The 13,768-nt window shown below is 46.0% G+C and overlaps 1 protein-coding gene across 4 annotated transcripts in view; it reads left to right on the top strand.

The window, feature by feature from the left end:
- Positions 1–13,768, top strand: part of TMEM104 (transmembrane protein 104) — a 43,874-nt gene that overhangs the window by 25,052 nt on the left and 5,054 nt on the right. For all 4 annotated transcript variants that reach the window (XM_071452587.1, XM_071452584.1, XM_071452586.1 and 1 more), the window contains exon 9: positions 3,418–3,511. In XM_071452587.1, the coding sequence (XP_071308688.1) occupies positions 3,418–3,511 (94 nt within the window). The remainder of the gene's footprint in view (positions 1–3,417; positions 3,512–13,768) is intronic.

Here is a 13,768-nt window from a genome sequence, read left to right as displayed (position 1 = left end):
GTTTTAGATTGTTTAAATTACATGTGTAACGAAGTACTTTGTGAATTATTTCCCTCTGGGAGAGACTGAAGCTTGGAAAACATCAGATAGAAAGTTTAGGGATATGTCTGAGGTACTTATTTGGGCTTACTTTTTCCTTAGGGAGAAGTTATGAAACTAATTAACTTAATGGGTTGGAAGAGGATTGAGGTGTCTGGCACAGCAAGGTAGAGGAAGTAGACACTCTCCTGCTAAGCACTGTGGTCTCTTCTCATCCTTTTGGGGATGTGTTTTTAAATAGAGTTCCTGGCCTTGGGACTCCTGATGGTTGATGGTGAGATTAGCTCTAATCCAGGGACTGAGTCCTTGTCCTCATGTCCTGGCTGTTGGTGAGAAACTGGCCCCTTTTTCCTGCCCTGTGTTCAATCCTGTTGAGCTGCACACAGTTTCACTTCAAAGTGATGTTGATCTGGATGTTTAATGTTCAGTTCTGCTCAGGCTTTCTTCTTCCAAGCAGTCCAGTGTGTTCTGTAGCTTCCCTTCCTTAACAGTGGTTGGCACAAATTCCTGCAAAGCAAGGCAACCTCATCTCATTGCAGGTCTTAGCATTGTTTGTATTGATCCATGGATATTCATCTTTGACCACTAATGGGTGTCAAATGGAGAAGGGAATAAATTTCTGTTGCATTAGAATTAATCTCTCACTTGGCTCTTTTGGACCAGGATCTGGTTGAGAACAGAAGACATTGATCATCCTAAAGGATGGGGGGGACATTCAACCATTCAAGCGCAACTTGTATCTCTTCCCCATGAGTTAAGCAGTAATGGCCAGAGAGGAGGAGAGTTTAAAACCTTGCTGAATGGATTTGGTTGTTTAAGGTGCTCTGCAAAAAGTGAAGAACACTCAGGTTCTTCCAGTACCTCAGGATGCTTTTCAGCAGCTGAGCCCCAAATCCACCTTGACGTGTCTCCTTTCCTCAGTGGGTGAGACAAATCTGGGTTTCAGACCCAGCTGCTTTGGTGCTCGATGATTTTGTGTCAATCCTTGCTATGGTTTGAGGGGCTGTTTTGCCAATTGGTTCTGGAGCATTCTCATTTGCAGCAGACACCTGTTCCTTAATTATTACATCCTCAGTCCATCTCTCTGTGTTCACAGCTTTCTGACACAGGAGCTATGAACTGATTTGAGGGGAGGCTGTGTTGAGCAGTGTTGGGAGAGAAAGTTGAAAGAGATTAGTCACAAACTCCAGAATACTTGTTAATAAGACAAGTTGGTGTCAACTTCCATTTGCTTTGGGCCCTTGACCTACATCACTTTTTAGTCAAAGGTTTCTTTAGTCTGTTGGGGTTTGTGCATTGCTCTAGGATAGAGTGGCAGTCCTTAGTGGAGAGGTGTCATGGTTTAACATAACTTGGTTTTTTATTTAAAGAGAAAAGAGTGGAGTTAAGGTCCCAATTAGAATAAAGGAACAAGAGAGAGAAGAGTAAAAAAAGGTTTGTAACTGACTGGTTTGCTTCTATGTTAGAACCTCAAGTCTCATAACTGTTAAACCTGATTTGGCTCTTAGTCTTGCCAGTTATGCCTGTGGCATTGTATTCTGTGTGATTTCACCGTTTCATCCAACAGCTATCAATTGCTTCACACATCTGAATTCTGTGCATGCTTCCTGTCCTTTTTTTTTTTTTTTTTTTTTAATCTGAGCAGTAAAAGCAAGACTTGGTGTAAGCAAAGGTCTTGGATCAGAATATATCCCCACCAAGCAACATGTCAAACAGAGACTTCTCTCCCCTGCTCCCCTTCTGGGTTTACTTTCATCACCTGAGAATACTTCTGATGCGAGGCATTTCCAATTTGCCTTGCAGATATTCTGAAACTGTCTCAAAAAAGGTTTCTTGGGGTTGTGCTAATCTTAAAATAGCTTGGATTCTGTTCTGTCCTGACTCTGTTGGGGTTGACAGAGACCTTGAGGCTTGGCAGACCTGCCCCTCTGAGTCCCAGTTCTTCGCTTCTGGTGACACCTTTTCTTGAACTGCTTTAAGAAGTCATGGAAAAGAGCAATGTGTAAATATTAATGTTGAATATTTGTCTTTAAAAATCTCTTTGGGATGCTCTACAAACCTATGCTGTGTGTGCTGTGGCTTTCTAAGCACTGCCTGCTTACAGCATTTGGACCTGTTAGCGTATTGCTAGCTGGTGCTATCCCATGGAGGACAGGCAGGGCTCTCTTCTCTTAACACCCATTTTGTCTCCCTCTTACAAGTGGCTTCTCTCAATCTCAATGTTCAGATTGCAGCCAGGGTCTGTTTCTTCTTGCAGTGAAGCCTTTTCTCTTCTCTCTGGGGTAGGTAAGGCTTGAGTGCTGCTTTCAGCAGAGGTGACAGTGCTGCACAGGACATGTCACCTCAGGACATGGGCTGATAGTATGGTTGCCTTGTGTGCTCTAGGAGGTGCTAGAAGAAACTCTCATAGGAAGCTGTATAGTCCAGATTCCTAGGATGGATCTTTGTTGGATGTATTTTACAGCCCAGCTGGAAGAGATGAAACAGACTGGTGCTGCAGTGTACCCCAATTTAATTTTCCCCATCCCTGGAAGTCTTCAAGGCCAGGTTGGACAGGGCTTTGAGCAACCTGGTCTAGAGGAAGGTCTCTCCCCATGGCAGGGGTATGGAACAAGATCATCTTCAAGGTCCCTTCCAACACAAACCATTCTGTGATTCTATGAAACACTGGTCTCTTAATAGACATCCAAGAGGGGAGTGAGGAAGTTCTTCGTTGAAGAACCTTTACTTTCCACCCTGAATTAAGTTCTCTGAGTATCTCTTTTATTACTTTTTCCGTCATTTTGCACAGGTTTTTAGCTTCCAAGAGCTGAACTGTTACACTGTGGCTTCCCACTATCTGTTTTTAGGGTTATAAAAAACCATGTATGTTTTACACAGGTGACTTAAAGCATGGGGGGGAAAAGTTCCAAGCAGACTTGGCTCCATTGCTGTTGAGCGTGGGATACCCCGAAGCCACCCCATCAATGTTAATAGAAGTAGACTGGTGAGGGCTATTGCTATTCATACCTAAACTGAGCATGTACTTGGGCAAAGAGGCCAGAGTTTAATATTTAATGTTCTGTAAGGCTGTACTGAGAGCTTTTACTGAAATGTGTCAGTAAAGGAGTGCTGTAGCAGTGATAGCAAACGGCTGAGAGCCAAGAGGATCCTGAGCTCTTCTTCTGCCCAAGGCATGTTCTCTGATACCCAGCAGCTTACTTGACCCCCTGTGTCTCAGCCAATTTAGCTGTAAAATTAAGCAACAAAGAAAGCTTCGTGACAAACGGACATGTCTGGAGGTGAACTTTCAATGCAAGCTTTGCTCTTCTGATAAATTCATCTTGCTGGCAGAATTTCTGGTTTTTAATCTAATGTGGGATTTTGTTGTCCTTCCAGGCAGCGTTCACGCTCCTCCTGGGTCCTTTCACCTTCTTCAATGTGCAGAAGACCAAGTATCTTCAAATCATGACGTCCCTCATGAGATGGATAGGTGAGTCTTCACAGAGGCTCGGCCACCTCTTTACCATTGATGGAACCCGAGTCACGCCACTGATGCTTCTCTTTGGCAAGATCTTTGGAAGCAAGTGCTTGTCAAAACAACCTCTTTGAGGACAGTTGTGCAGGCCTAATAAATCTTTGAGGGGAAAGGTTTTAGTCTAGGATGAAATTTCTGATTAAAACAAAACAAATTGTTCTCCATCAGACATGGCTGGTAAATGAGATTTTAGTCTGGTTTATGTGAGAGGCAGAAGATGTTTGGCAGAGTCTCCTGCCTAGGTGCTGGCTGTGATACCCACCAGTTGGAAGTTTCTTATTCTCACACATATGCATGACAGACTTTGGACAATCTTTGTTTTGATCCAAGAAAAAAAGTAATTTCTTTCAGACTTTCCACCCTTAGTTTTATCATCTGCTTGCATTTATTTTCCTCAGTCTTCCTTTATGGTAAGATGTGCTGCATTGGAAACCCCCAAACCAATGTGTGCTGTCCTTGGGAAGTCCTGCTCCCATAAGTTCTTTCCAAAATATTGCCACGAACTTCTGGGAAGACAGATCATTCCCTTAAGGGAAGTAAGACATCACTCTTGTTTTGTTTTTTTCCCCAATGCCATTGTCATTCAAAGATGCAGCTGCCTCATGTCTGGTGTGTGTGTGTGTGTACATGCTGTTAAAGGCTGAGAGGTGTGTGTAGGTTGTGGAGGTTTATGTTCAGGTTTGTCTATTTTTGTGTCACCTGACAGAGTGACTGATACTCAGGGCTAATAAAGAGCATTTCTGCAGGTTAATGATCAGCATTTCTGCAGGTTAACAGTCTCCTGGTTTGGAAATCCAGACCATTCAGACACAGAATTAGCTCTGTTTATACCTATCACTGGAATAAGAAGAAAAGCTGCATCTCTATTTCCCATTACACACATACTCTTTGCCAGACTGCAGCTGGGTATTGTCCCTTCTCTGTGAATTCATCCTGTTTGGAGGTGGCTGGCAGTCACTGCAGAGAAATAGAGATCCTCTGTTCTAGAGAAATCCTGAGATGGGGTTAAGCAGTTGACACCCAGGAAAATTAAGCTGGATTTTAAGCTCTCAAGTCTAAGATGTTGAACAGTTTGAGTTAATGAATCCTGACTTTGGATGGTGTGAAAATCCTGAATGCCCGTTTTTCTCCTTTGTTGTCTGAGCACATGAAAGGTTTGAAAGTCCCCCCCCATTCTTCAGAGAAAGAAGTTATCTCATTAAGGGGTACTAAAGGAAATGAGGAAGTTTTGATGGGGATTTTTTGTTGTTTTTTTTCTTTATGAGAGTGATCTCTGCTCAGCTGACTGGCCTGATTCCAATCACCGTGCCTCCTCTTTTCTGGTAAAGACATCAGTCAGACCTCATCCTGTCTCTGTGACAGGCTGATGCCTGCCTCATCTGCCATTGGTTTCCCTTTAGCCAGCTCCTTCCAGTACGAGGATTGCTAAACCTTGGTGTGATGGCAGAACTGTTCCTCTCTTTCATGGCTTGATGGAGAGGGATAAAGGCAGTGTTTGGAGAAGTGTAGGGGAAATTCATGTTTTAGCCTGATTGATTCCTGCGTCAGCACGCTGGGGAACAGCTGCCCCAGATAATGATAGTTAATGACCCTGACAGCACCTCGGTGGCTACTTAGAAGAACAGATTCCGTATGTGTACAGTGAGGGATAGATTTATTGGGAAAGACAATTTGTCAAAAAGCCATGTGATGCAGGGAGCAGAGAAAAAGCTCTTGCTGCAAATCCCGGGGTAAGGATCAGTCCCATACTGCTGAGATTTGTCAAACTGGCTTCTCCCATGTCCTCACATCACTGCTGTCCCCTCCTCCAAAAGCAGGGTTGTGAGTTAAACACAGGTTGGTGTTTAGAGAGCTTAGATCCTAAAGAATGGTCTTGGGTAATGTTTTGTGGTCTTCTGGACTTTTCCTGCCTGCATGCCAATGGCCAGATGTGAACTCTTTGTCCTGGTATAAACTGTGCCTTTCCTTCACCTTCCTTGTGTTGGTTTTAGCCATGTGGTGCTGAGGGTGGTTCTGCAAAGCACTCTGAGCAGCAGAGCAACACTGCAGCTTCCCACATACCTGTTTATTGTGTGGGGGAAAGAAAACCTTCCCATGGACAGTGGCTTATTCAGCTTACCTGTGCTCATTGGCTTGCTGTGGATGGGAATCTGACCCATGCTTTGCATCATGATTTGAAAAAAATCAAGCCTCCCTAAGCTGGGAGGTCAGTACAGACTTTGCAATGTACCTCTCACAGGACCCACTACATACCCTTCTCCCCAGCCCGGTGGAAAGTCCCTGGATTTCTGAGCAGAAGAGGCTGATGTAAAGCAGCACTGCCCCAGGTGTACTGGTGATTCAGATGATAGCAGCTGAGAGGATGGTTCTTGGCAGCAGAGAGAGCTAGCTGTGTGTGAAGGTCATTTCTGCTGGTGTTTGTAACAGTGTCAGCCTTGCCTTTGAAAGTTGCTTCCCCTCTTTCTCCTGATCTAAGTGATAATCAAATGTCACCACAGCCTCTTCCAGAGCCTTATGCTCATCACAAGCAGCACATCAGTTATCAAAGCCTACAGCAGTCTTATTCTACACCTCACAGATAAAAAAAAAATCATTCTCTCTCTGAAAAATAGGCTTAAACACTGGGATCTGAGCTGGAAATTAAAAACGGTCCAGTTCAAAGAATGTGGAGATGTTTCAGGGATCAGCCCTTTATCTGGCATCCTCCCAGGATAAGGGACTAAGCCAGGACAGGCACCTCTGAAGCCTCTATAAGGAGAAAGTTGAAGGAGGAGCTTGGAAGCCCAAGTGTTATGCTGCTAGAGAGCCCAGACAGATGGGCTCTCCCTGTCTGGGCCTGTTGATCATGGACAGCTCATCTGGAAGGAAGGCTGGCATGGCAAGGCACTTCCCTGCCAGGAGTGATAGGAGCACAGAGGGTGGATCTGTGTCTCCAGGTGGAGTGGGGCTGGTGGCAGAGAGGGCTTCCAGAGGAATCGAGCTGTTGCCAGTCTTGGCTGCAGAACTGATTGTCACTTGGCATTGCTGAGTGCCAATGGTTAAACTCAGTGCAGCAGTTGGTGCTTGAACTGCTGGCCTTACCCTTGCTTAGAGATCTCTGTTCTCCAGGAGCTGGCAGATGAGTAAGGCTCTGCCTACCCAAGTTCTCATTCCTTTCCCAGTGCAGAAGCTTCTCAGAATGCTTTTCAGCCTTTTGCAGGTACCTAAGCTGCCTTGGGAGATGGAGCAGAGGCACCCTAAGGGGTGCAACAGGGAGCCTGCCTGCTGTGCTTCCCTGGAGAGAGGGCCAGTCATGAAATATCATTTGGTTTAAATCCTGACAGTGGTGGCTACAGTGAAGCCTTGTTTTGATTTGTGGTTAGAACCTTGTTGGCTTACCCAGCTCTGGGGCCATGTGAGTACAAATTGTTGCGGGGTGAGGAGGGTCCTTCCCCAAAGTGTAATTCCTGCCTTTTTTCAGCTCTCTTCCACCTCAGCCTCAGAAAAGTGTAGAGCTGTTATTAAGTCAATTCCTTTACCAGTTTTGGAGCCTGTTTCCAGGTCTCTTACAAAGTTATTGGAGCAGAGCTTCCTGCAGAAGGCTAAACCAACTGAGCCATCAATAAATTTAGAGCTGTTGGTATTTCCAATTCCATTGTTTGGATTTCAGAACCTTTTTTTTTCCTCGAGGGTTTAAATCTGTGGTAGCAATGGGTTGCTCTCTAAAGAGACTTGCTTATCTAGCTGGTTTTTTTTCCTCTCATTTCTTCAATCCGGATCAAGTGGGTACTGTTAGGGGTAAGCTGCTAAAGGGCACGCTGTGCTGCCAACAAGAGAGACTGATCCAGGCAAGTCCCATACACCTCTCTCAGCAGAGGGGATGCAGCTCACTGGGGCACAGCCCTACCTCTTTATTATTGGATAAAGTTGGATAATAACTGACTAGCAGCATCATGGGATAGGATATGGATTAGGAAAGATAACAAAAGGACAAAGCTTGGTGGAGCTGAGCAGCAAACACTGGCTATTGTGTATTAAGCAGCTAACCCGATTAATTGCAGCCTGTTGCAGCCTGAGATGTCCATCTCTATAGGTGAGGACTGCTGGCTCTAAAGACATTGGTAGTGTGATTATTGCTGCTGTTATTAAATTGTCTCTGCCAAATGTTCCCAGACAGCTCCCACGTGGGACCTGTGCTCTGTGTGCTGCTCATGATGCTGTATTGTAGTTATTAGAAAGTATTGTATTTTAATGAAGAGATAGTTCATAGAGTAATAAACTTCTGGGTTTGGTTGAACAGGCTCAGTTCTCTCTCCCTATTGGATCACACCACATCTATTCAAGCCCTTGAGACAGAGCCTTCACAACTCTGCCCAAACAATGATCTCACAATTACATGCACAGGAATAAAATCTCTACCCCAGCTCTTTCCCCCGGCCAATAAGGTGGAGGGAAAGCAAACCAGAATTTCTGGGAAGTCTGTGTTAAACCCTTCTTTTCTCCATCCCATCCCTTTCCAGGATACTTGGTAGAAGGCTTCTGGGGCAGGAACTAGAAAAGGGCTGTCCAGAGTGTGCTAGTGGGGCTGACTTTCTGTATCTGGTGGTTTCTCTGGTAGTTCTGCTCTTTCCACCAGAGCTCTGCTGTTTACAGCACTGCTCTGCGGAGAATTGGTCTCAGACCATCTCACCTTGTGAGCAGTCTCAGGTAACTGGCACTGCCATCCTTAGCAGCAGAGTTGTCTGTGCTGGACTTGACTCACTGCAGAAACCTGGAGTCACTATGCTGCATCCCTTCAAGTACTGAGATGGAGAATTACAGAGGAGGCTGATTTAGGAGGGGGTGACAGTTATCTGAAGTCCTGCATTTCCAGTCTCCTGCTGAGAAATTAGTCTGCTAGTGCCCACAGTCCTCAAGGTGGGTGGCCTCTTTGCAGATCAGAAATTGAGCTTTCTGCAAATAGCTTAAGGAGGGATCATTGTGATCTCTGCCCCTCTCCTTTCACACTGCAGGGCATACAGGAGGATGAGGGAATTGGACTGTAAATCAGGACACTGTTGCATGTTCATTCTGACATGCTGCTTCAACAAAGTTACTTCATGTTCTTATATCCCTTCTGGAACAGATGAAGCTGCTGCTAGAGCCCAGGGTAAATAATTCACTAAGAGAAGTGAATATATTTATGAAGAGTTAGTTAAAATGCTGTGCTTCTGTCATGCCTGCTTTTGGGATTGTCGGCTGAGGAGCTCATTTCAGTGCTGTTTCTGGGAGGCAATGGGGTGAAGCAGTGCCTGTGTGAGAGGAAGAGCCTTGTGAGCTTCAGACACAGATGGAGAGTGATTTGCTCTTCTGGACAGGACCACTGAGATCCTGCCTGAGGAGCTGATGCTCCTGAAAAGAGCACTTTATTCAGGCAGCAACAGACACTGATGGGCCTGAGCTGAAGAAGGGGAGCTGGACATGTAAGGGCATATTCAACCCTGCAAAAGGGTCTGGATGATGGTGCCCACTCTGGTTTTCAGAGTGGGGCTGTGGCATGAAAAGCTGCTTTCTGTTCAGAGTGGACATTGGTGGAACAAGATGATAAAAAACTTTGCTGTGTAGGGCCCAAGGCAGGATGGGCAAGATGTGGCTAAGTCTGCAGAGCACCTGGATGTTATGGGACATGGGTGCTCTGCAGCCAGTACTTTCCAAAGCATGCACAGCTGTAGTTTGGGCTCACAGGGACACCAAAGTGTGTATTATTCCCTTCTCTCAGAAGAATAAATAATGACATGGACAGAGAAGTGACTGTCAGAGCTAATAGGCCAAGCCAGCAGCAGAGCTGAGAGCAGAGTCCTGGTTGCAGGGGTTTTATGGTTCTTTTGCCAAAGGTGACTGGCAGAGAGAGGACCATAAACTACATGGGCAATTTTCCCCCAGAAGCAAACAAGCCTCACTGGCTCCTCTTTCCTTCCCATATGTTGAGAAAAAGCATCTGTGATAAATGCCCGAGTGCATGGCCATTTTTCTGCCCTGAGCTGTTGCTGGTGTGCAGATGTCTGTGGGACCAGCTGATGTGGGCTGAGATGGGGCAGCTGTGCTGGTTTCATGGCAGGTGTTGTTACCACTGCTGGGGAAGCTACTTGTAAATCTTGGTTATGGTATTGCAAGCCTGATGAAGAAAAGCAGGGATATGATGCCCTTAGAGCAGAGAAGCTCCACTGAACTGCTTTTGGTTGCCAAAAAGTCCTGGCAGTACTTTTTAAATGGAATTTGCCTTTGTGAAGAAAAGGGGCTCCACCTGGTCCAAAGCAGCAGTGTCTGAGATGGCTGCAGCAGGAGCAAGCCAGGCCTGGAGGAGTGGAGGTGCCTGAGAGGCTTTTTCTTGCTTTCTTGGTAGGCTGTGTCACACTTCTCTGTATAAGCAACAGTCCTCTGCCATGTGGACCCTCCCTCAGGCTTTGGGGCAGGGAGGGTAACACTGTTCAGACAAGTCCCTGCTCCCCATTAGAGGAAGGAGCCACAGTGATATTCCACAACTTTTGCTCATACCTTTGTTCTGGGAAGTAATTTCCCTCCTCTTTTCGTTCTGATGTTTCTCTCTGGAGAATTCCTGTCTTCTATGAACATATCCATCTTGTTTCCCCACAGTCTCTGCACTCATAAATCCTTCATCTTCCTAGAGATGGTGTTTTAGGCTCTGTCATTGTCAAATCCGATCCAAATCCGATCCTTAACTACTCCAGCTCCCACATCTAATGGAGAAAACCTGGTTTTCATGTTACCTCTTTACTGTCAATTCATATAGAAATCCCCTCTGAAGGTTGGAGAAGTTAATCAGTTGCTGCTCTGGAGTTTGTGGAGAACTAGAGGTCATGAACAAGTGGCAGGATATAGCTTCTGCAAGAGAAACTAGCTAAATGAGTTTTAAATTTAAAAATCAATGTCTTAATTTTAGGTACTTTGTTCTGCCAGCATGTTGGACTCCAGCTGTGCTTTAATACTTCAAATGACAAAGAATCCAGAATGCCTGGTGATTCCACAGTTGTAGTGGGCTCTTCAGCTTGCCCACATCACTGCTGGAAGCCAGATGGCTCTGAGAAGGGCCTCCAACATCCTAGAAAGACATCAGCAGGGAAGTAGACAGCACAAGTGTCAAGTGGGGATGCAGAAGGTAGGGCTGTCTTGACGTGTTCCTTGCCCATTCAGTGTGTACAGAGCAGATGCTCCTGGTTTTGTGCCCTTTCTATGAAAAAACTGCCTAATGTTAAACTAAATGAGATCTATTCCTCTGTTTAAGAGTGGCGTGCTGTGTTTTGACTTGATAAAGGATTGAAGTAGGGAGAAATCTTCCCCTTTCCAAAGAGACTGGGTTTAGGAAGCTCCTGAAAATGTCTTCTTCCTGGAATCCATCATTGTGCCTAATGTATGAAAAGGGAAGCAAGCGGCCTGCACTGGGATAGGGTGATCCATTATCATTATTTCCTGGCATATTGATTCTCTGCCTGGACAGGAAAGCTCTGTCACGCCGTCAGCCGGCGGTGACGGATGGCCCTGCCACAAACGTGTCATGGCACCAGCTCAGACAAATGGCTGGGGGGTAGGGGAGCAGCCAGGCGTGGGGTGGCTGCACACCACTGCCTCTCTGGGCCCTGGAAAGGGGGGCAGGCAGGTGTGCTGATGTTCTCTTCAGACTTTCCCTGCAGAAGGAGGAATGGGAGTAGCGACAGGGCTGGAGAAGATGTGAACAACTCACAAGTACCATGTCTTGCAGGGATGCAAGGGGGGCTAAACCAGAAGCTCATTCTGAGCATCAGTTCTTGCAGGAAGCTACCATGACAGGGGAAAAAAATGTGTTTGAGGCTTGGACTTATTTTCTTTTCTGCAATAGCCTTTGTGCAGAGAGATGAAACTCATGTACAAACACCATTTTTCATTTACAGAGGTGTTTTCTCTGACTCTGTAAAATGATCCTAAAACTCAGAATTGCTAAATTATCTTCTCTGCTTCTCTGCAGCTCTGTTATGTTTCTATCAGAATGCACAAAAATGTATTTCTTAATATCCCCAGACTCACATATTTCCCAAACTGTACTACTTTGGACGTCTGCTCATCCATATTCATCCTTACTTCACCTGCAAGAACCAGAGCAGAACTGCCCTGTCTCTGAATCAGCATCTCCTGAGTCAAGCAGGAGAGGAGCAGTAGCTGACTGCAAGGTCTGCTTTATCTGAGAACATTTGTTCCTCAGATAGTGAGGGGAGCAAAGAGAGTCTGCAGGAGAGGCAGTTGGATGGCTGGGATGAGATTCATCACAATTTTCCTTTATGGCATACCCCCTCTTTATTTTTTTCCTCAGGCTCACTTAAATCCTTCACTAAAAATGATGCTTGAACATCTAGAAGAGACAAGATGAGACAAGAAGTGGCCTCTGTGCCTTGCTGACTGCCAAGCCTGTGGTGTGGGGGCTTGGAGTGGGTTTAACACTGTGGAAAAATCAGGACAAGCAAAACCCTTGATTGCTTTTTAAGAATTTATATAAAACAAGGCTTAAAGCAAATTTTTCATGTAACTATCTAACAATCCAAGGTGCCATCACTGTCAACCTTGCTTTGTGGCTCTGGGTTGTTGATCATGGTCTGAGGGTGTTTCATACCTGGAACACATTGCTTGTGTCCTCTGTTCTGTGTGGAGAAGAATGCATCAAGGGTTTTTTTGTGAATCCATGTCTTCACCAGGATTCTTGTGGCGAAGGAATGCTTTTGGACAGCTGATGTGACAACAGTAGGTGACATGAAATAGTGTCATGTGGCTTTGCCTTCAGCCTGCTGTCCCAGGTAGGGGAAGTGAGTGGGAGCTTTGTGTGTGCCTGAGGATCTTGTGCTGCCTCTTTTCTGCTCAAAGCTGCCTGTCCGTCAGCCTGTCATCTTCCTTTCATTTTGACTTATCATCCAAACCATATCTAGGTTTCAGAGTTTCATTTTTTGGCTCGCCTCCTCTCAGGGACAGAGAGATAAATTTGACAGGCAAGTGTTTTAGCTCTTCAGTTCCAGGAGTGAGAAACTCTTCTGCCTCAGGGACTGAGAGAAAACAACCATGGGGCAGCGCTTTTGTTGTCCTTTCTGAGGCTGGAACTGTGCAGGGGGGGTTTCCAGTTTACTCAGCACCTTTCCTCTCAAGGGTCTTGCATCTGCAGTGCACCAGTGCTCAGGCAGGGAAGCAGAGCTTGCCTTGTTGGAAGCAAAACTAGTTTGGATCTTAGTATTGGATCCTCACTCCTTGTAATTATAATAAATTTCTGAAATGCATATTTAATGAAAAACAAATATATTTAATTCTAGCTGCATAAGCCAAAGACCATCCATCATTTAGGGAATCCACAAGAATTCTGCTCTTTTAGTGTTCCCTGCCAGAAAAGCACATGTCAGGGCAGAGGAGAGTCTGTGGGAGATGCTTCAAGATTGGGGTGCTGCCTGCCTGAAACAGGACCTTCCCTGGTCCTGTTGGCACTGATGCAGAAAATGGGGCTTTGAGCCAATGGTGAGAGTGGGTTTGGGGGATGGAAATAGATCACTCATTACTGTGTTGAGCAGAGCATGAGGAGATCCACTGTCCTAGTGTGCAGGGGGAGAGGTGTGAGACTTTTAAAACACATTAGCCCAGGTACAGGACCAGCTCAGGATGGGGCTGCAGAGCCTCACCACCTCTCCCAGGAAAGAAGAAAAGGAACAGTCTCAGCCATTTCCAGAGCTGCCCAGCCTGCTTTGTCTTATTACTCAGGGCATCCTTTCCTCTTCCTTGTAGCCTGTGCAACCCCAGGGAGTGCAGCCATGTCACATCACCTGGAACACAGCTCTTTCTGGGTCTCTTGCTGAGCAGATATGGCTGGCAAGCATCTCCCCTCCAGGGAGCAGTGGGGAGGCACAACAGCTGTACCCCTGTTCTCAGTGCCCCTCACCTGCTGGGCTTGAGTGAAGGCAAGGGGAATTGCACACCCCCAGAGCAATGAGCTGTTGCCTTCCATAGCTCTGTGTGACTGCCCTTGGGGGAGGAAGTAGAGCCTAGCACTCCCAAAACAACCTGGCCTCGTGGTATCGTGGAGGAATGGATCTGCTGCTGTCAGTGTGGTGTTTGGGGAGGGCTGGTAGACGTGCCCTGTCACTGGGAAACAGCTGGAAGCAAGAGGTTTCCTGAGGCAGCACAGGGTGAAATGCAGCATGTGGCTTGGGAAGAGTTCAGCATGGAGCTGCT

Source organism: Agelaius tricolor, unplaced genomic scaffold, assembly GCF_023055355.1.
Source record: "Agelaius tricolor isolate 1412-34295 unplaced genomic scaffold, bAgeTri1.0.p SCAF_35, whole genome shotgun sequence".
Classification (NCBI taxonomy): Eukaryota; Metazoa; Chordata; class Aves; order Passeriformes; family Icteridae; genus Agelaius; species Agelaius tricolor.
The sequence above is the reverse complement of the archived record's forward strand: the minus strand, read 5'-3'. Positions and strand labels throughout refer to the sequence as shown.